The sequence below is a fragment of the Mesoplodon mirus genome (assembly GCF_964341445.2).
Source record: "Mesoplodon mirus genome assembly, chromosome: X".
Taxonomy (NCBI): Eukaryota; Metazoa; Chordata; class Mammalia; order Artiodactyla; family Ziphiidae; genus Mesoplodon; species Mesoplodon mirus.
The window spans coordinates 114,743,678-114,767,535 of NC_138981.1; the positions used below are offsets into that span (position 1 = coordinate 114,743,678).

At 38.0% G+C, this 23,858-nt stretch overlaps 1 protein-coding gene across 1 annotated transcript in view; it reads right to left on the minus strand.

Moving 5' to 3' along the window:
* The window catches only part of GPC3 (glypican 3), a 439,276-nt gene that overhangs the window by 160,995 nt on the left and 254,423 nt on the right, over positions 1 to 23,858 (minus strand). Inside the window, exon 4 of the mRNA XM_082610706.1 lies at positions 1,506 to 1,639. Within this exon, the coding sequence (XP_082466832.1) occupies positions 1,506 to 1,639 (134 nt within the window). The remainder of the gene's footprint in view (positions 1 to 1,505; positions 1,640 to 23,858) is intronic.

Consider the following 23,858-nt stretch of genomic DNA (forward strand, 5'->3'; position numbering starts at 1 on the left):
TTTAATTTATTATTAATTTTAAACTAACAGTAATAAGTCTTTATATGTTAGCATAAATTACATTTTTATGAAAAAAGTGAGAAAAGCGGTAATGCTTCTGCATTTTTGCAAAATATCTTTACTGCCTGTCTTAATAGGAGTTAGCTAAATTCTCCCATTGGCTTCTGCATTTAATGTGTTGCCATATTTTATTTTGGCTGAAGTGTATGAATAAAAGCCAGCTTCACATAGATATGTAGTTAGTAAAAGGAGGATCTTACAGACCCTCTGAAAGGGTTTTTCTGGGACTCCTGAGTTCTCAAATCACACTTCAAAACTGCTGCTACAGGGAAACTAGAAATTTATTAGGTTGGAAGTCACCAAAAGAAAATGTTACTTCCTGAAATGCTTCTTTGGAGGACTATCTCCCAAGTGCCCTTATTGCCCTCTCTCACTCTAAACTGTGTCATATATGCCTAAGTTACCGTTTCAAAATCTCCTGTGGTAAATGGACGTGAAAGGAATAATTTAGCCCAAATATGAGACTATTACTTATTCCATCTCTTAATTTTCCATCTCTAGGCCAATCTCTCCCAATCCTCTCAAAGTCATCATGAGGCAGAACTCATGTCTAGCATTCTTAAGCCACGGGCAGGGTTGGCTACCTGTGCAGTCCTTTTGGGGAAATCAGTTCTCCCAGATTTGTGTTGAGCTTCCCAATCCAATTTTCACCCCTTATTTGTAACCATGAAACTAGAATAGGGAAGGAGGGAATCTGGATAGGGGGAGGAGGAATGAAGAGAATAAACAACAAACTTTAGTTTGGTCCCTTGACTGCTGTCTTAAGGAACAGAAACCAAATCCTTCATTTTATCATTCTTAAAAGAGTGTGTACTACTTTATTTTAAATAGATAACTAACAAGGACCTACTGTAAAGCACAGGGAACTCGGCTCAATATTCTTTAATAACCTAAATGGGAAAAGAATTTGAAAAAGAATGGATACCTGTATGGGTATAACTGAATCACTTTGCTGTACCCCAGTAACTAACACATCATGTTAATCAACTATACTCCAATATAAAATAAAAAAAAATCTTTTTAAAGAGTGTGTAGAGTGTGAAGTGTGTGTGTATACACATGAGTGTCTTGCCAGTTTCTCTTTGGTGAACTCACCCCTGACTCACTGTTTGTGGAAAGTCACAAACCAAGCCAGGGAATTGTGAGACCAGATCATAAACAGAAAAGGTTTTGTTTAATCAATAAAGATCCTGAATAGAGAAGTCTATTCCACCCTGTGTTGCTGTACTGGATATTTACATATGGTAAATTTACATTTAAATATGGCTTGGATATAATACAATATCTTTTTTCTTTAACATTAACAGATGATAGACTTAATTAATCAAACACTCTACTCAGAAGAACTAAATAACATGTATTTAAGAAGCATCCCTCCAATGGTTTTTGACCTTAAAACACAATTGCTAATTGTATGCTGAAGTAAAGAAAAAAAAATCTCTTACCTTCTTCGGCTGGATAAGGTTTCTTCATGTTCTACATGAGCAACTTTTAATACCTTCTTGTCAATAAACAAATCTTCAGGATAATAAGCTGATCTATACTGACGTTGTTGAGAATGGGCACATAACTTGCCAATCTGAAAAAAGAAATGCAATATAATTATATGATACTTTCGCAGACATGATAGTAGAAACAAATTCTGAAACGCACTTCAATTTCTTCCCCAATTTCTTTTTAAAGAGCAGAACGAAGCTATTACTGGAGTAAAAAAAGGTGATAATGCTTTTAGAGCAAAGAACCATCTGTGGAAAAGAAGGTTGAAGACTGTGGTAGGGGGCACTTTGAGCACAGTCTATTCAGAGACTTCCTAAGATGAAAATGCTTTTTCTCTATAGTGAAGCACACATTTGAGAGGACACTCCACACAGGATTTATGCTACTGATACCTTTCAATGGCACTTGATATTTATCCCTATGAAGTTCACAAATGGGAACTGCCAAGTTTAGGAAAGTGGTGAAGGAAGTGAGGGGTGTGTGAGCGATGTGTAGAGGAGTCTGTTAATAGAAGAGCGACCTCCTGCGCACAAAGTGCTCCTGATTCTTCTATTTTGTTAGCTCTTTTTTTAATGATATAAGTTTCAGGTGTACAGCATTATAATTTAAAGCTTAGCTTTTTTATACTCATGTAGTAACGATAACAATGGCAACAGCTTTCTTAGTTTTCTCAATTCTAAATGATTGATTTGGTTAAATTACTTGTAGATTTGCTATTTTTTTCACTTTTGGTCAAAAGCCTGAATGAACTTCTGTATAAATAAGTATGAATATTAACATATGTCTCCCTTGTGCCAGACACTATGTTGCATTTCTTTGTGTGTTATTTTACTAAGGCAAAGGGCTTTTCAATTCATAATCAGATTCAGACAGCCCCATTTTATAGCTGAGGAAATTGAGGCTCAGAGGAGTTAAGTGACTTGCCTAAGACAAATAGGCAGTGGATTCACTGTCTGACTTTGAACCCATTTGTCTGACTTCAAAGCTAATGCAATATCACCTTCTGAGAAGATAATGCTTTATTTTCAGTTGCTTACATTCTACATTTTGGGGGGAAAAAAGAATTCTCAGTTCTCAAAAACATAGCCAACATAGCCAATGTGAAAATGTACATCGTATACTTTAGGAAAAATACTAGAAATACCTTGTGAAAACAAGAGTTATATCTTTGTCACTTCTGTACCTCCATGGAATTCACACTGGACTTTGTACACTTAGGCCCTTAGTAAAGACAAATTAATTGAAGTGAGCTGAAGGAAAACCCTCGTGCCCAATCTGGCACACCATTCCACTGATAGGCCATGGGCTCTGAGTTGTAATCCCAGCTTTTGGATTCCTGAAGATAGCCCTGAAATATTCTCTAAGTTATGTATCTCTTTATAAAAGCATAAATGGCACTTGGTTTGTATAGCTTTGGAAAGTTATCCATATATAAATAAAGTTTTGAATTAGAAAAAAATCTAGAATCAGCAGTAGCATCACCTTTTATGAAAGACAGCAGCTATAGTATGATATTCAGACTACTTCTGAATAGTTTATCTTAATGGGAATGAAACAAAGGTTGCAGACACTTTAAAATATTCCATTTGGTTTTGGAATGTATGATACTGATTTTTTCAGATGTGTTTATGTAATGCTATTTGACTTGGGCTAATATGAACTTCAAATGAAGAATCTGCAATCTCTGAATTTGCCCTACTTGGTAGCAGTCCAGTAGGGTACTTTAGGTAGGGGACTGCCCGGCTGTACTGCAGAGTTAACTTCCAATCACTTCCAAAGCACATAATGCAGCTACAAATAACTGAGGGTAGCCTGTACATCATAAAATTATGTCCATAGACACATATGTGTTTCTTTGTTAAACTGCAGGTGAGCGTTCATGGAACAAAACCTTGATTTTTCCTTCCATAAATATCTATTTGTGACTCTGGGAACATACATCAATATGAGAGTCTATTTCACCAGGATCAAAGTATTCTTCATCAGCACGTTGGGGAGCACAGGACACATTCTCTTGATTGACACACCTGTTCCAAATCCAGCACCAAAATCAAAATCTTTCACAGTAACTTGCCTACTTGCAACCCATAGCTGTGAAATCTCCCTCCCCATTGAAAGACCGCCCCTTGTATCAGTGAATACTAACTGGAACCCAGCAAGACTTGAAAGGTTTTAGCCCCTCCCAATCTATTGGAAAGGGCTGCAACTGAGGCAAAAGTAGGAAGGTTAAGAACAAATGAGAATGTAGCCAGCCTGCAGTCTGACCCTTCTTCCCAAGCCACCCAATGTGGCATTATCAAGCTGACTTCCCAAGGCTCTGTGTGGGATAAGGGGCAAACAATGGTATCCTGCCAACACCCCCATCTGAAATCTGCCAGGTCTTATCAGAAAGCCTGTATTTTCTTCCACAAATCTACCATGAAGCAAATTCTTCTCATATACAAAGTATTTCTCAAATGTAGACACCCCCTTTGGGCCCTTCTCTCCACATCTTTTACCTCCACACTGTGTGAGCCGTAGGTGAATATTACAAGCTTATTTTGAGAAGTGGACACAAAAAGAAAACATAATTTACAAAGAGGTGGGGTATTAACATTAAAGAGGTCCTTTCAGCTTTATACTTGGGAAACATCAGGCTATGCTGGGAGACCTGGGTCTTATTCTACAGCTGTACTTGCTAAAGAAGCTAGCCTCCCAAGTGGCAATTGAGAAATTAGTATCCTGCCCAGGAGTTTTAGGCTCTTAAATAAAAAATGCAATCCAATTTCCTTTCATGGACTCATGTACCTAGTCAAGGATACCACTATCTTTAAATTTAGTTAGTTGGACTGAATTTATTGGACAGAAAGGTGTCTCTATCAATAGACCTGGAATATAAAACCTTTTTGTTTTCCGTGAACTGTGATTCCTAATGGTACCTTTATATATGTGCCAGAACCTGCGGCAAGGAAAGCAACAGTGCTCTGAAATGTTATAAGACCTTGAAGTGTTATAAGAAGGCAGGGCCTCTGACCATATCCAGGCCAGCAATTCATTCTAGTAACCCTAGCACCATTCTTCTCTAAGCAGGGTCCAGAAGCACTGGCTTTATACATACATGAGGAAAATACACTGCTGGGCCCAGCAAGGTATTCGTAAGTAAGAGCCTGGTAGACTGGACATCACGAAGTGCAGCCTACAACCCCACTTCTACCTCTCACTCACAGAAGGACTTCCTTTTGACCTGCTCCCACAGTTTCACTCCACGCTAGTCTCAAACAGAAGAGGAAGATATGGTATTTGAAGTGCCGGAAGATATGGTATTTGAAGTGCCATATTTTATTCTGGGCTCCTTTGAAAAAGGGAGGGAGGAATTACTTTGCAAGTAGAGTATGTTACCAAAGATTCTGAAATCATGCCAAGCATTTGGATTTGATGCAATTCACGCATGCACCCCATAACTGACATGTCAAGATACTCCACTGGTTACTTTCATCCTTGGAACCCCATTCATTGATGGTTCTAGGAACTCTCAGGTGACAAAAACTCAGACTTGATCTTTCCCCGAGGATGGCTGAGCAGAGAAAGTGAGCCTATACTGTAAGCTTCTCATCAACACCAATACCTCATTCCAGGCTAATGCTTCACAGAAAACTTCTATATCCATTCTCCATTCTATCCAGTGAGTCCTACAACAACCCTCTGAGGCATACAGTGCAGGTATTATTGACCTCATTTTAGAGATAAGGAAAGAGGCTCACAGAGGTTAAGGAACTGAAACAAAGTCAAATGGCTAGGAAAGGGCAGAGCCGGGGCTCGAACCCAGACCTGTCTGACTTTAAAACCTATGTTTTTCTTTTAACTTTTTCACCCTATGCCATGGATTTCTGGCAAGAGGGTAGACTCTGGGGCTCCCAGTATTGGGTGTGGCCCAGTTCTACAGCCCTGTGGACATCCCATCCATAATCGGAGAAAGATAATGATTATGAAGACTGTAAAACTGTACTTCAAAGAAGGGCCAGTTATTAAAGATAAACAGAAAACTGGCATCCAATTTTAACCTAAGTTTCAGGCAGTATTGCTTGTGGAATGACGTAAACTCTTTGACCCGCCAGGCAAGAGTGATTTCATAACCATACTAAAGCACTGGATGTCAACTTCTGTGTGCTGTGGGAAAGATGGTCCTCAAGTAGGCCCAGGCTGCTGCCTGCAGGATACCCCTGGAGCCAGCTTCCTGAAGTCAGATTCTTGGATTGGCTACAAAATCTTCTGTAATTTCTACAATTTACCCCAGGGCTCATCTGATGTCTGGCCTGAGTATACTCTCTATAGTTTCCCCCTAAAAGTAGATTCCAGGTTGATCCTATGCCTACAAAAACAAAACGGGTTTAAGCTTTTAGCTATAAGAGCCAAAAAGATTAGAAAATGGGGGGGGGTGCAACTACATTAAAGAGTATCTCTGACTCTCTCCTACTCTTAACTAGCCCTAAAAGATCTACTCTGCTCTCAATTTAAAAATCAGATGTACAGGGGCTTCCCTGGTGGCACAGTGGTTGAGAGTCCGCCTGCCGATGCAGGGGACATGGGTTCATGCCCCAGTCTGGGAGGATCCCACGTGCCACAGAGCGGCTGGGCCCATGAGCCATGGCCTCTGAGCCTGCGCGTCCGGAGCCTGTGCTCCGCAACGGGAGAGGCCACAACAGTGAGAGGCCCGAATATCGCAACAACAACAACAAAAAATATCAGATGTATGACTTTACATTCTCCTTCTCAAGAAGTGGATAAGAGGGGTGTGTGTGTGTATGTGAGTCTGTGTGTTCTAACTTATATGGCCCATAACAGAAGGAAGAGCAGGAGGGACGGGGAAGAAGAGGAGGAAGGAGAGGAGGAAGCAGAAGTGGAAAGAGAAAAGTTCCCATCACTAAGTCTGTGGCAGGAGAAGACCCAGGGACACACCAGTCTGCCCTCAGAAATCTGACAGCTTTTGACAGAGAAGATGGAGGTCGCACTGAATTGTACTCAGGGAGCAGTACAACTCGTTCCCTCTCAAGAGCTGTACCTGAGGCCACCAAGACTTGAGGACCTCTAGAGGACTTTTTCAGTTTTATTTAATTATACAATAACTATTCTGCTAGAATCCAGCTGATGACTGTGGTACCAAGGAGTGCTTTTCTGAAAACTGTTGCTAAATAACTGGTATAAATTTAGTTTTTGATCCCCAATGGATTCATCAGAACCCTGAAGAATTAAAAATAAAACTTCTGGCTTCTATAGACAAGTGAAACTAGACTAAGCATGAAAGAATGTAGACCTTATCACCTAGACTCCATCTTATTTTTCCCGGGGACCCCAGTGGACTTTGCCAGAGACACTGTGGGTGTGCTCTAAAAGAAGAGACACAGGATTATTAAGGATTGCACAACTGGATGATGGTAGAATGCTATGGATTTTCCTCTTTCTCACTGCCCTTGGCTCAGCAGAGGGTAACTGAAACACCATAATGACATCTACTGTCGTACCATCTTCCTCCGGACTATGACACACAAGAGTAAGGAAGGACCTTCAAGATGGCGGAGGAGTAAGACATGGAGATCACCATCCTCCCCACAAATACATCTAAATGTGGAACAACTCCTATAGAACACCTACTGAACGTTGGCAAAAGACCTCAGACTTCCCAAAAAGCAAGAAACTCCCCACGTACCTGGCCATGAGGCAGAAAGGGTCTTGGTGCTCCGGCCAGGTGTCAGGCCTCAGCCTCTGAGGTGGGAGAGCCGAGTTCAGCACACTGGCCCACCAGAGACCTCCTGGCCCCACATAATATCAATTGGTGAGGGCTCTCCCAGAGATCTCCGTCTCAACACTAAGACCCAGCTCCACTCAATGACTGATAAGCTCCAGTGCTGGACACCCCATGCCAAACAACTAGCCAGACAGGAGCACAACCCCACCCATTAGCAGAGAGGTTGCTTAACATCATACTAAGTTCACAGACACCCCAAAACACACCACTGGACTCAGTCCTGCCCACCAGAAAGACAAGATCCAGCCTCATCCAGCAGAACACAGGCACCAGTCCCCTCCACCAGGAAGCCTACACAACCCACTGAAACAACCTTAGCCACTGGGGAAACACACCAAAAACAACGGGAACTACGAACCTGCAGCCTGCGAAAAGGAGACCCCAAACACAGTAAGTTTAGCAAAATGAGAAGACAGAAATACGTAGCAGATGAAGGACCAATATAAAAACCCACCAGCCCAAACAAATGAAGATGAAATAGGCAGTCTCCCTGAAAAATAATTCAGAATAATGATAGTAAAGATGATCCAAAATCCTGGAAATAGAATGGAGAAAATACAAGAAACATTTAACAAGGACCTAGAAGAACTAAAGAGCAAACAAAAAATGAAGAACAACACAGTAAATGAACTTAAAAATTCTCTAGAAGGAATCAATAGAAGAATAACTGACGCAGAAGAACGGATAAGTGACCTGGAAGATAAAATAGTGGAAAAAACTACCGCAGGGCAGAATAAAGAAAAAAGAATGAAAACAATTGAGGACAGTCTCAGAGACCTCTGGGACAACATTAAACGCACCAACATTCGAATTATAGGGGTCCCAGAAGAAGAAGAGAAAAAGAAAGGGACTGAGAAAATATTTGAAGAGATTATAGTTGAAAACTTCCCTAATATGGGAAAGGAAATAGTCAATCAAGTCCAGGAAGCACAGAGAGTCCCACACAGGATAAATCCAAGGAGAAACACACCAAGACACATATTAATCAAACTATCAAAAATTAAACACACAAAAAAAATATTAAAAGCAGCAAGGGAAAAACAACACATAACATACAAGGGAATCCCCATAAGGTTAACAGCTGATCTTGCAGCAGAAATTCTGCAAACCAGAAGGGAGTGGCAGGAAATATTTAAAGTGATGAAAGGAAACACCTACAAACAAGATTACTCTACCCACAAGGATCTCTATCTGATTTGACGGAAAAATTTAAAACTTTACAGACAGGCAGAAGCTCAGAGAATTCAGCACCACCAAACCAGCTTTACAACAAATGCTAAAGGAACTTCTCTAGGCAGGAAACAGAAGACAAGGAAAACGCCTACAATAACAAATCCAAAACAATTAAGAAAATGGTAAGAGGAACATACATATCATTAATTACCTTAAATGTAAATGGATTCAATGCTCCCACCAAAAGAATCAGACTGGCTGAATGGATACAGAAACGAGACCTTTATACATGCTGTCTACAAGAGACCACTTCAGACCTAGGGACACATACAGACTGAAAGTGAGGGGATGGAAAAAGATATTCCATGCAAATGGAAATCAAAAGAAAGCTGGGGTAGCAATTCTCATAACAGATAAAATAGACTTTAAAACAAAGACTATTACAAGAGACAAAGAAGGACACTACATAATGATCAAGGGATCAATCCAAGAAGATATAACAATTATAAATATTTATGCACCCAACATAGGAGCACCTCAATACATAAGACAAATACTAACAGCCATAGAAGGGGAAATCAACAGTAACACAATCACAGTAGGGGAGTTTAACACCCCACTTTCACCAATGGACAGATCATCCAAAATCAAAATAAATAAGGAAACACAAACTTTAAATGACACATTACACAAGATGGACTTAATTGATATTTATAGGATATTTCATCCAAAAACAACAGAATACACTTTCTTCTCAAGTGCTCATGGAACATTCTCCAGGATGGAACATATCCTGGGGTCACAAATCAAGCCTTGGTGAATTTAAGAAAACTGAAACCGTATCAAGTATCTTTTCTGACCACAATGTTATGAGACTAGATATCAATTACAAGAAAAAAAATCTGTAAAAAGCATAAACACATGGAGGCTAAAATATACACTACTTAGTAACCAAGAGATCACTGAAGAAATCAAAGAAGAAATAAAAAAAAATACCTAGAAACAACTGACAGTGAAAACACGATGACCCAAAACCTACAGGATGCAGCAGAAGCAGTTTTAAGAGGGAAGTTTATAGCAATACAGCCTACCTTAAGAAACAAGAAACATCTCAAATAAACAACCTAACCTTCACCTAAGGCAATTAGAGAAAGAAGAACAAAATAACCCCAAAGTTAGCAGAAGGAAAGAAATCATAAAGATCAGATCAGAAATAAATGAAATAGAAACAAAGAAAACAATAGCAAAGATCAATAAAACTAAAAGCTGGTTCTTTGAGAAGATAAACAAAATTGATAAACCATTAGCCAGACTCTTCAAGAAAAAAAGGGAGAAGACTCAATTCAATACAATTAGAAATGAAGGAGAAGTAACAACTGACACTGCAGAAATACAAAGGATCATGAGAGATTACTACAAGCAGCTATATGCCAATAAAATGGACAACCTTGAAGAAATGGACACATTCTTAGAACAGCACAGACTTCCTAGACAGAAGCAGGAAGAAATAGAAAATATAAACAGAACAATCACAAGCACTGAAATTGAGACTGTGATTAAAAATCTTCCAACAAACAAAAGCCCAGGACAGATGGCTTCACAGGTGATTTCTATCAAACAATTAGAGAAGAGGTAACACCTACCCTTCTCAAACTCTTCCAAAATATAGCAGAGGGAGGAACGCTCCCAAACTCATTCTACGAGGCCACCATCACCCTGATACCGAAACCAGACAAAGATGTCACAAAGAAAGAAAACTACAGGCCAATATCACTGATGAACATACATACAAAATTCTTCAACAAAATACTAGCAACCAGAATCCAACAGCACATTAAAAGGATGGTACACCATGACCAAGTGGGGTTTATCCCAGGAATCCAAGGATTCTTCAGTATACGCAAATCAATCAACATGATAAACCATATTAAAAAATTAAAGGAGAAAAACCATATGATCATCTCAATAAATGCAGAAAAAGCTTTCAACAATATTCAACACCCATTTATGATAAAAGAAAACCCCCAGAAACTAGGCAAAGAGAGAACTTATCTCAACATAATAAAGGCCATATATGACAAAACCACAGCCAACATCATTCTCAATGGTGAAAAACTGAAACCATTTCCACTAAGATCAGGAATAAGACAAGGTTGCCCACTCTCACCACTCTTATTCAACATAGTTTTGGAAGTTTTATCCCCAGCAACCAGAGACGAAAAAGAAATAAAAGGAATCCAAATCGGAAAAGAGCAAGTAAAGCTGTCACTGTCTGCAGATGACATGATTCTATATATAGTGAATCCTAAAGATGCTACCAGAAAACTACTGGAGCTAATCAATGAATTTGGTAAAGTACCAGGAAACAAAATTAATGTACAGAAATCTCTCACATTCCTATACACTAATGGTGAACAATCTGGAAGAGGAATTAAGGAAACACTCCCATTAACCATTGCAACAAAAAGAATAAAACACCTAGGAACACAGCTACCTAAGGAGACAAAAGACCTGTGTGCCAAAAACTATAAGACACTGATGAAAGAAATTAAAGATGATACAAACAGATGGAGAGATATACCATGTTCTTGGATTGGAAGGATCAACATTGTGACAATGACTCTACTACCCACAGCAATCTACAGATTCAGTGCAATTCCTATCAAGCCACCACACCAATGGCATTTTTCACAGAACTAGAACAAAAAATTTCACAATTTGTATGGAAACACAAAAGACCCCGAATAGCCAAAGTAATCTTGACAAAGAAAAACGGACTGGAGGAATCAGGCTCCCAGACATCAGACAATACTACAAAGCTACAGTAATCGAGACAGTATGATACTGGCACAAAAACAGAAATACAGATCAATGGAACAGGATAGAAAGCCCAGAGATAAACCCACGCATATATATGGTCACATTATTTTTCATAAAGGAGGCAAGAATATACAATGGGGAAAAGACAGCCTCCTCAATAAGTGGTGCTGGGAAAACTGGACAGCTACATGTAAAAGAATGAAATTAGAACACTTCCTAACACCATACACAAAAATAAGCTCAAAATGGATTAAACACCTAAGTATAAGGCCAGACACTAAAACTCTTAGAGGAAAACATAGGAAGAACACTCTATGACATAAATCACAGCAAGATCCTTTTTGACCCACCTCCTAGAGAAATGGAAATAAAAACAAAAATAAACAAATGGGACCTAATGAAACTTCAAAGCTTTTGCACAGCAAAAGAAACCATAAACAAGACCAAAAGACAACCCTCAGAATGGGAGAAAATATTTGCAAATGAAGCAACTGACAAAGGATTAATCTCCAAATTATACAAGCAGCTCAATATCAAAAAGACAAACAACCCAATCCAAAAATGGGCAGAAGACCTAAATAGACATTTCTCCAAATAAGATATACAGATTGCCAACAAACACATGAAAGGACTCCCACATCACTAATCATAAGAGAAATGCAAATCAAAACTACAACAGGTATCACCTCACACGGGTTAGAATGGCCATCATCAAAAAATCTCCAAACAATAAATGCTGGAGAGAGTGTGGAAAAAAGAGAACCCTCTTGCACTGTTGGTGGGAATGTAAATTGATACAGCCACTATGGAGAACAGTATGGAGGTTCCTTAAAAAACTAAAAACAGAACTACCATACGACCCAGCAATCCCACTACTAGGCATATACCCTGAGAAAACCATAATTCAAAGAGTCATGTACCACAATGTTCATTGCAGCACTATTTACAATAGTCAGGACATAGAAGCAACCTAAGTGTCCATCGACAGATGAATGGATAAAGAAGATGTGGCACATATATACAATGGAATATTACTCAGCCATAAAAGGAAACGAAATTGAGTTATTTGTAATGAGGTGGATGGACCTAGAGTCTTTCATACAGAGTGAAGTAAGTCAGAAAGAGAATAACAAATACCGTATGTGAACACATATATATGGAATCTAAAAAAAAAAGAAATGGTTCTGATGAACCTAGGGGCAGGACGGGAATAAAGACACAGACGTAGAGAATGGACTTGAGGATGCGGGGAGGGGGAAGGGTAAGCTGGGATGAAGTGAGAGAGTGGCATGGAACATATATACACTATCAAATGTAAAACAGATAGCTAGCGGGAAGCAGCCACAGAGCACAGGCAGATGAGTTCGGTGCTTTGTGACCACCTAGAGCGGTGGGATAGGGAGGGTGGGAGGGAGTGGCAAGAGAGGGGGGGATATGGGGATATACGTGTGCATATAGCTGATTCACTTTGTTATGCAGTAGAAACTAACACAACATTGTAAAGCAATTATACTCCAATAAAGATGTTAAAAAATAAAGTTTTAAAACAAGAGATTTAAACATAATCTATCATGATATTCTCCTGTAAAAATACTTAATAGATAAAACAGATATGTTTGTATCTTACGTCTTATTTTAAAAAATATATATGATTTAAAAAGTTCTGGTAAAGCTTTAAGTGCATTTGAAAACTTAAATCATGCTACTTCAGAAATATTAATTTACTTAAAAAATAAAAATAAAATTTCCTCAATGGTTGTGCAATTTAAATATCAATTCTGACCCTGAGGTCCACTCTGGAGGAATATTACATGTGGCATTTGTTTTAGGGTATATTGGGGTTGGGGGTAGCATAGGGTGGGAATGCCATACATTTCCAGTTAAAATAAAATAATGAACTTCAGTTCATTCTGTTAAATTTTCTATTGTATCATTGTTCAATTTCACTTAATTAAATCTTAAAAGTTTTAAAACAAAATATACATTGAAATTATGTGATATACAACATAAACTTTTAAATAGGAGCAACGGTGCCCATTTAACAATTCTACAGGTATAATAAAAATGCTAATATATGTTAATGCTTAGTCTGTGGTTAATGTTTTGTCTTGTTAATTTCCCCAGGGCTTTTATTACTGATTTAAATCTGCCACACTACTCAACTGATTGCACTGCTTCCACAAACTGCATGGAAGTAGCTCAAATGAATACTGATTAACAGAAATGTACAAACATTTGGCTGGGCAAACCATTCTTATTATATGCTTGTAATAATTACATACGTTTTCATACAATGAGATGGGCATGGCAGGCAGTTTCCACTCATTTATCCTCCAGAAAATATGCATATGAGCATTAAATTAATTTATAACCTTGTACTTCAGTAAGCACATCATTATTAATTAACTATTGATTGATCTGGATATAGAGCACAGAGGATAATGAACAGATCTGGTAACAATGTAAGCATTTTATCCCCCCAGAGATTTGCTGTGACTCATCATTAATTGCTTGACCATTAAAATAAAAGTTCACTAATAATCTGTAATGCATTCTGAACCAAGCTATTTTAAGGAATCAGGTGCCATTGTTTGAACATTCCATTCAAGTCAGCTCTTTTCAATAAACTGGAATTTTTTTAAAAAGGAACTAATGTCCTACAGATCAATTTGCTGTTAAAGTGAACTATAGCACTATACTACAGTGAAAAGAGCAGGCAAGTTGGAGTCAGGAGACCTTGGTTCCAGTCCCAGCTCATCCTCTTACCATTTCAATAACTCTAGATAAGTCTTTTAATCTCCTTCAAACTCAGCTTCCTCACCTGAAAACTGGAGATAATAACACCTGCCGTACCTGGCAGAAGTGTGAGGATCAAATAAAACAATGGATGAAAGTGTAACGTCTCCCACATCCAGATAGAAATCTGACTCATTCATTCAGTAAGAGGGAACTGCTTACCTTCTGCAGCCCACTTTGTGTGTTAGAGTCCTGGCTCAGCTGGTCAGGTACATAGCTAGCTAGCTATAAGTAATATTTGGAGGAGTTCTTTTAAAGGGGGACTTTGGAAAAACAGTGCAAGTATTTGTTGAGACTGTGTTCCCACTCTGAAAGGGAGCCATATTGAGTTTGCCCACATTGTTCATGCATCACAGTCTGATCTGTCTTGCTCTGGGACACCTGGAATATCCCCTTCTGCTCTTCAGGGCTCTAGTTACTGATGGGTGGTACGTGATCTTTGCCAGTTACCCTGTGCCTCTACCTGTTTGCTTGTGTCCATGGAAATGAATGCTGTGGGGATGGGAGAAAGGTTTTAAAAAATCCTTTTGTGGAAGAGACTTGCATTTTACTAATGTAGAGCTGCCACAAGTGGATTCTGAGCAGAAAATAGAACCCTGCATGTGTGCCTAACGCTTTTCATGCAATACCAATCCCTTCTCAGCACCAGGAGCCCAGCACATTATTGCTTAATCACATATGACAAATACTGTGGAGGTTAAAAGAGATCTTCATGTAGTCAATAAACTCATTACTGAATTCAAACACCACTCCTTCAAATGTACGCATCTACTTGTGTTCCCTGTCCCAGTGAAAAGGAATCATCACCTACTCAGTTGCACAAACTGGAAGAAACTGAAGCGTTTCTGGTAAATTCTCCCTCTCCCTAAATAACTTATAAACTTTTGTACTTTTCTCCATAATCAGGTTTAGGATACCATTAACTCTTAGAGCAGTGCTTCTCAAACTTTAATATGTATACAAATCACCTGGCAATCTTACCAATCTAGATTCATACACAGCAGATCTGTGCCGAGGTCTGAGGTGAGTAGCCGGGCCGTAGGGCGGTGGTTCTCAAAGTGTGGCTCCAGGACTTCCCTGGTGGCGCAGTGGTTGAGAGTCTGCCTGCCGATGCAGGGGACACGGGTTTCTGCCCCGGTCCGGGAAGATCCCACATGCCGCGGAGCGGCTGGGCCCGTGAGCCATGGCCGCTGAGCCTGCGCGTCCAGAGCCTGTGCTCCGCAACGGGAGAGGCCACAACAGAGAGAGGCCGGTGTACCGCCAAAAAAAAAAAAAAAAAAAAAAAAAAAAAAAGGTGTGGCTCCAAAACAAGCAGCATCAGTCTCACCTGGGAACTCATTTCAAATGCAAAGTTTGAGGCCCGACCTTAAATCTGTTGAATCAAAAGCGCTTGGAGTAGGGTCTGGCCACCTGTTTTAAATAAACCCTCCAGGGGATCTGATGCACACTCCAGGTGGAAAACCACCACTTCACAGGCCATCCCAACATCCTCTTATTTGGTCTCCCAAGCTCCAGTTTTTTTTGTTTTTTGTTTTCAAGCTCCAGTTTTGACCTCTTCCAATTCATTCCTACTAACAGCAGTTCTCTGAGATCCTCTCAGGAGGGCCTAGAAGTCAAACCTCTTATCATAAAATTACTGACTTTATTTGCCCTTTTCAGTCTTATTCCCTCACAAATATATAGAGTAATTTTCTAAAGGCTTCATGTTGTGTAATGACATCCTTGCTCTGGAATATGTGTTTGTGTATTCTAGAATTTTCTAAGATAGCAGTTTAAGGGCACGAATATATATATTTTTCAAAGGTTAATTTATTCTCAGTCCTTAGTGCTCTCATTGGCTACTTAGATTATGCCTACTATAATTTTTCTAACTTCTTTATCATTTAATAAATTATTTTAAAATCTTGAAGTTTCGTGTCTGTTATGCTACTCATAAGTACATACAGCTTGTAGTCTTATTTGCAATAATATTTAAACATTTTTTGAAAAAATCTAAGTTTTAAGATTAACTATAACTGTTATTATTATAGATTAAACTCTAAGAAACAAAACTATGACAAAAGCTCATTCCTTTGGCCTTACAGACACTAGTAATTCATCTGACGGTCTGATTCAACAGAACATTTCAGAATAGTATTGTAGTGTGAGCTAACTTGTAGAGCCATCTTGAAAATCAGAGTTTAAAGAAAAAGGAATTAAATCTTTAAAAGTAATGTTATGAGATCTTTAAAAGCCAAAATTATTTGTTACAGTTTTTCAAAATAGAAATGGAAAAGCAACTGAAACATAGTATAGGGTAAGCCATTGTAGTACAGTCGCTGGAGACCTACACCTAGTAGCAGAGAAACTAATAAACACTGTAGAGGAAATCACACCACCTTCCAGCGAAAGAGGCTAACTCACCAAATTAAAGATTTAGCTGACAACATAAACATGGAGTCAGTATCTCCCCAGCAGAATTGTGTTTTTGCCTTTCAAATGGACAAATCTATAGATACGAGGCTGGACTTGCTGTTTTGCTTGTATCCATTCAGTATCAGTACCAAGTAATCATTGAAAAAGATCTATAATATGAGAGCTTGGGGGAAAAAAACATGAGTAGTGCTGAAATATTCAGGGTTGAATAATGTTGTTGAAATTCATGATTTATCCTCAAAAATGTGAGGACGTTTACACTGACGGTGCAGAAGATACGGCAGGTAAAACTATTGGCACCTTAGCGTGAGTCAGGTTAGAGTTACCCAACTCTAATAGTAGTCATTGTATTTTTCTCTGCTAAGCACTCCCAGTTCTTAAAAAAGCCTGTTTCACTTAAGAATGTACTTGAAGAAACAGTAAAAATTTTAGTAAATGTTGACCCTTGACACGTCTTTTTATTATTATGTGGGAGAAAATGGGAAGTATGCCTAAAGTACTTCTGCTACACACTGCAGTATGATGGTCATCTAGAGGAAAAGCCCATGGCTGACTGAGTTATGAGATGAACTAGACACTTTTTTCATGAAACATTATTTTCGCCTGAAAGACTGACAAGCAAACTACCGTTAATCAAATGTAAGTATCTGGCAGGCATTTTCTTGGAAAGGAGCAAAGTGAGCTGGTTACTTTAAAGAAAACAATTAACACTGTAACCAATGATAAAATTTGCACTATCAGGGTTTCCAGTTCCACATATAAGGAACTTGGAAGTTGCCACTCCATCCTAAAAACAAGTAAGAAGCTAAACCGACGGAAAAACAACTCTTCCTGGATCTATAAGAGGGGAGAGATGGTAAACCACTGCCAACAAGGTTGGAGACACAGTCAGACAAATACAGGGAGTAAGGGCTTACCAGAGCAGAGGCTCAGGAGCAGAAACTGCCTTGGGACCCAGTGCTGGAGTAGGAAAACGAACTGTAATCGACAAATTGCTGGAGGCTCAACGAAGACAACTCTGAAAGTTAAAATCTCCACAATGCTGTGAATTTTACATTCAGGAGCTTGACCAGATTCCCAGAGTAAAAGAATCCCAGAGTAGATATCTGAGAAAAATTCCCTCACGCTTCCAGCACAGGGAGGAGAAAAGGAACCATTTTGAAATACACCAGAGCACTCTGTTCTTCTCAACAAGGCCTGTCCTCAGGAGAAACTAGTTAACCAAAGCCTAACATGCTAGAGTATTTTCAGAGCCTAACTCACCTGGGGAAGGGAAATAACCAACTCCAGCCCACTCTAATCATCCTTTCCCACCTAATAGTGGAGGTGGAATTAAAAAAGGCTGAGAAAGAGTTGGGAGGTTCATGGTCCAGAGGCTGAGGCTCATTAAAAGACCGAGACCTAAATATAGGACTGTAGAATGCCTCCTCTACCCCTACACCTTACCACCATCTCATTACAGGCCTATTTATAGCAGTTCCTTTCTACCAGTACATCAGGTCCAGCTATCAAGAAGAAAATTACAAGGCATGCTAAAAGGCAAAAAGCACAAATTGAAGAGACAGCAAGCATCAAAACCAGACATGGAAGGGATGTGGGAATTTAGACTGGGGATTTAAAACAACTATGATTTATTAATAATGGCTACAGTACACAGCATGCAAGAACAGACTGGCAATGTAAGCAGAGAGATAGAAATCCTAAGAAAGAACCACAAAGAAATGCTAAAGAGAAAAAACACTAACATAAATGAAGTATGTCTTTGATGGGCTTATTAGTAGACTGGACACAGCTGAGGAATCTCTAAGCTGGAGGATATGTCAATAGAACGCTCAAAAACCAAAAAGCAAAGAGAACAAAGACAAAAACAGAATATACTATCCAATAACTGTGGGACAACTACACATGGTGTAACACATGCATAATGGGACTATCAGAAGAAGAAAGAAAGGAACAGAAGAAATATTTGAAATAATAATGACTGAGAATTTCTCCAAATTAACATCAGATACCAAATCACAGATCCAGAAAGCTTGGAGAACATCCAACAGGATAAATGCCCCCTGCAAAGAAACCCTACAACCGGCATATAATTTTCAAATTATAGAAAATCAGAAATGAAGAAAAATTCCTTAAAGAAGACAGGAAGGGCAGAATACGTTATATAGAAACAAAGATAAGAATTACATCTGACTTCTCTCTAGGAACCATGCAAGCAACAAGAGAGTGGAGTAAAATATTTAAAGTGTTGAGAGAAAAAAAAATCACCAATCTAGAATTCTGAGGGTTATCTGAAAAATTACCATTCAAAAGTGAAGGAGAGGGGCTTCCCTGGTGGCAAAGTGGTTAAGAATCCGCCTGCCAATGCAGGGAACATGAGTTCGAGCCCTGGTCCAGGAAGATCCCACATGCCGTGGAGCAACTAAGCCCATGTGCCACAACTACTGAGCCTGTGCTCTAGAGCCCGTGAGCCACAACTACTGAGCCCATGTGCCACAACTACTGAAGCCCAGGCGCCTAGAGCCCGTGCTCTGCAACAAGAGAAGCCACCACAATGAGAAGCCCGCACACTACAATGAAGAATAGCCCCCACTCGCCACAACTAGAGAAAGCCTGCATGCAGCAATGAAGACCCAACACAGCCAAAAGTAAATAAATAAATTTATTTTTTAAAAAGTGAAGGAGAAATAAAGACTTTCTCAGACAAACAAAAATTAAGAGAATTTGTTGTCAGTAGACCTGCCTTGCAAGAAATGTTAAAGTAAGTTCTTTAGAGAGATGGAAAATAATATAGGTCAGTAACTCGGATCTACATGAAGAAAGAAGAGCACTGAAGAAGGAATAAGTGAAGGTGAAATAAAAATGAAAACTTTTTTTCTTACTCTTAATTGATCTAACAGATAACAGTTTGTTCAAAATACTAATAGTAACAATGTGTTTGATTATGTATGCTTATGTATATATCTTATGCATATATCATTATATATGCTTATATATAAATGAAATGACAACAATGATACAAGAAATGGGAGGAAGGAATTGGGATTATTTTGTTATTATAAGGTATTCACACTACCTGTGAAATGGTATAGTGTTATTTGAAGGTGAACTTGGATTAGTTGTAAATGTATATTGCAAACTCCACGGCAACCAATAAAAAAAGTTTAAAAGAACTATCACTGATATGCTAAGAAAGCAGAAAAAATTGAGTCACATAAAAAGCTCAATTAAAACCACAAAAAGCAGAAGAGTGGAAGACAAAACCCAGAAAAGTGTACAAGGGCAACCAATAGAAAACACAGTAACCAATATGGTAAACATTAATCCAACTCCATAAACAATGACTTTGAATGTCAATGACTTTTAATGCATCAATTAAAAGACAGAAATTGTCAGGGTAGATCAAAAAACATGACCTAACTATATGTTGTCTACAAGAAACCCACTTTAAATATAAAGACACATAGATTAAAAGTAAATGGATGGAGAAAAATATACCGAGCTAACACTAATCAAAAGATAGCAAGAGTAGCTATATTGATTTCAGACAGAGCAGATTTTAAAGTAAGGAAAGTTATCAGGGATTAAAAAAAAAGGCATTACATAATGATAAAGGGGTCAATTCTCCAAGAAGCTATAACAATTCTTAACATGTATGTACATAACAACAGAGCATTAAACCACAGGAGGCAAAAACTGATAGAACTGCCAGGGAAAATGGATGAATCCACTATCATAGTTAGAGACTTCAACGCACCTCTCTCAGAAATAAACAGATTCCAGCAGTCAGAAAATCAGTAAGGACATAGTGGAACTTAACAACACCATCAATCAACTGGATATAATTGACATCTATAGACTATGTCATCCAACAACAGCAGAATATACATTCTTCTCAAATGCACATGGGACATTCACCAAGATGGACCACATTCTAGGCTATACACACACCTTAACATGTTTAAAAGCAAATAAATCATATAATGTCTGCTCTCTGACCACAATAGGATGAAACTGGAAATCAATAACAGAAAGATAACCAGAAAATTCCAAAATACTTGGAGATAAGATAACACGTTTCTAAATAACAGTTGGATCAAAGAAGACTAAAAGAAAATGAAAGTACAACTTATCAAAATTTGTGGGATGCAGTGAAAGCAGTGCTTAGAGTGAAATGTATGGCATTAAATGCATACATTACAAAATCAGGAAGTTCTAAAATCATTAAGTTTCCACCTTAGGAAACTAGAAAAAGACAAGCAAATTAAATCCCAGGTAAGCAGAAGAAAAGAAACAATATGAATTAGAGCAGAAATCAGTAAAACTGAAAACAGGAAATCAATAGAGAAAAATCAATGAAACCAAAAGCTGCTTCTTTGTAAAAATCAATATAATTGATAATTCTCTAGCCAGGCTAAGAATAAAAGACAGAGGACACAAATTACTAGCATCAGAAATGAAAAGAAATTAAAAGGAGATAAAAGAATACTATGAACAACTCTATGCCCACACATCTGATAACCTATATGAAATGCACCAGTTCCTTTAAAGACATGATCTGCCAAAACTTACACAAGAAGAAGTAGATGCTCTGACTAGGCCTATATCTAGTAAAGAAATTGAATCAATAATGAATACCCTTCCAAAACAGAAAGCACCAGGCCCAGATGGGTTCACTGGTAAATTCTATCAAACATTTAAAGAAGAAATTATACCAATTCTCTACAATCTCATTCATAGGATAGAAGGAGAGGGAGTATATCTTAACTCACTATATGAAGCCACTCATTACCCTAATACCAAAACCAAAGACATTATATGAAAAGATCCCTTACATGGCATAAGGGAAATGCAAATTAAAACAAGATACCACTATACACCTATTAGAATGGCCATAGAATTCTTTTGGCTATTAGAATGCTCAAAATCTGGAACACTAACAACACCAAATGCTGAAGAGGATGTGGAGCAACAGGAACTCTCACACTTTGCTAGTGGGAATGAAAATGGTACAGCCACTTGGGAAGACAGTTCGGTGATTTCTTACAAAACTAACCATACTCTTACCATATGATCCAGCAATTGCACACTCCTTGGTATTTTGCCAAAGGAGCTGAAAACTTATGTCCACATAAAAACCTACACAAGGATGTTTATAGAAGCTTTATTCATAATTGCCAAAACTTGGAAGCAATCAAGATGTCTCTTCGTAGGTGAATGGATAAATAAGTTGTGGTACATTCATACAATGGAATATTATTCAGCACAAAAAGAAATGAGCTATCAAGCCATGAAAGACATGGAGGAACATGCATGCATATTACTAATATTAAATGCATATTAGTAAGTGAAAGAAGGCAATATGAAAAAGTCTACTTACGACATGATTCTAATTAGATGATATCCTGGAAAAGGAAAAACTAGGGAGACAATGAAAAGATCAGTGGTTGCCATGGTGGGGGATAGGGGCCCACATGAACAGGCAGAGGATAGAGGATTTTTAGATGAGTGTAAGTACTCTGTATGATATTACATTGATGGATATATGTCATTATACTTTTCTCCAAAACCATAAAATATACAATATTGAGTGAACCCTAAGATAAACTATGGACTTTGGGTGATTATGATGTGTCAATGTAGGTGCAGCCTTGGTTAAAATTTAAAAGAAAAAGAGAGAAAGAAAGAAAATAAGGACCATTCTGGTGAGGGTTTTTTGTTTGTTTGTTTTGTTTTATTTTTTATTTGTTTGTTAAGGCTTTTTTATTTTAAAGACTTTTTTTGATGTGGACCATTTTATTGAATTTGTTACAATATTGCTTCTGTTTTATGTTTTCTTGTTTGTTTTTTTGGCCATGAGACAAGTGGGATCTTAGCTTCCCCAACCAGGAATCGAACCCATACCCCTTTCATTGGAAGGTGAAGTCTTAACCACTGGACCACCAGGGAAGTCCCTGGTGAGGGATGTTGATAATGGGGAGGCTATGCATGTGTGGGGACAGGGGGTATATGGAAAATCTTTGTACCTTCCTCTCAATTTTGTTGTAAACCTAAAACTGCTCTTAAAACATAAAGTCTTTAAATTAAAAAAAATGTTTTCACTATCGAGCAAAAATTAGAATTTGGAAAAACTTATATCTTCCACTATGAGCTTGACAGCTTCATACTTACAGGCTTTTGGTGAGGATGTAGTAATATTAACGTATATGATATTTTGATGTTGTATAGTGAAGTGCGTTAACCTTTGGCAGATCTGCATAACTCAGTGAACCAATATTCTTCAAATGATACAAAATCACACAATGGCTAAAGATCCACTAAAACTGCAAGAAATATTTTTTTGTAACAGAAAATGAAAAGTTAATTGATACGATTTCAGATTCTATATTGCAGCTAACCTTTAAGAAACTATCACTTGTCAAATTTTTGTGTAATATCAGAGAAATATAGCCTTAATTATCCTAAAAGTGTATTAAAACACTGTTCTTTTTCCACCTGTATATCCGTGTGAGGTCGAATTTTCATCAGTCTAACCAGATTGAGTGCAGAAGCAGATATGAGAATCCAGGTGTCTACTATTAAGTCAGAGGAAATTAAAGAGATTTACAAAATGTAAAAAACAATACCACTCATCCCACTAAAGTATTTTGTTTTGGAAAACATACCTATTTTCTTAGAAAAAAAATATATGTGAACATGTGATAACTTACTTATTATTTTTTAAATAAAATAGTAAATAAATATCTTTTAAATCCTGTTTGAATTTACAATACAATAAATAACAATAGGTATAATTCACATAAACAAGTCTCTTTGGAGGCTTCTGTAATTTTTAAGTGTGAAAAAGAGTCCTGACACCAAAAGTGTGCTCTACACTAACACCCAGAATAATCTGAAAATAATAATTTATGAGTAAATTATAAAGTATTTATAGTAAATAAAATATTATTTATTAAGACTAATTTATTAATTTATCACCTACTATGTATTATGAGTGATGGAGTCACAGCAAAGATAACATCATTACTCAGCTTAAAAGCCCTCAGTGGCTTCCCATAGCCCTTAGGATAAAGCATATATCTTAACTTCACTTACAAGATCCTTGATGATCTTATTCCTGCAAAACTCCTAGCTTCATGTCGCCCTCCTCCCATCACATTCTGTGCTTAGTTCCTTCATAGCATCACCAGCCTTTACACATGCTCTACCTTCTGCCTGGAAACCATCCCCTTGTTCTTTGGGTTCCAATTTACATTTGACTTCCTCCCATAAACTGTTCCTGCTCCCCAAAGTCTGAATTTTTTTTTTTTTTGCA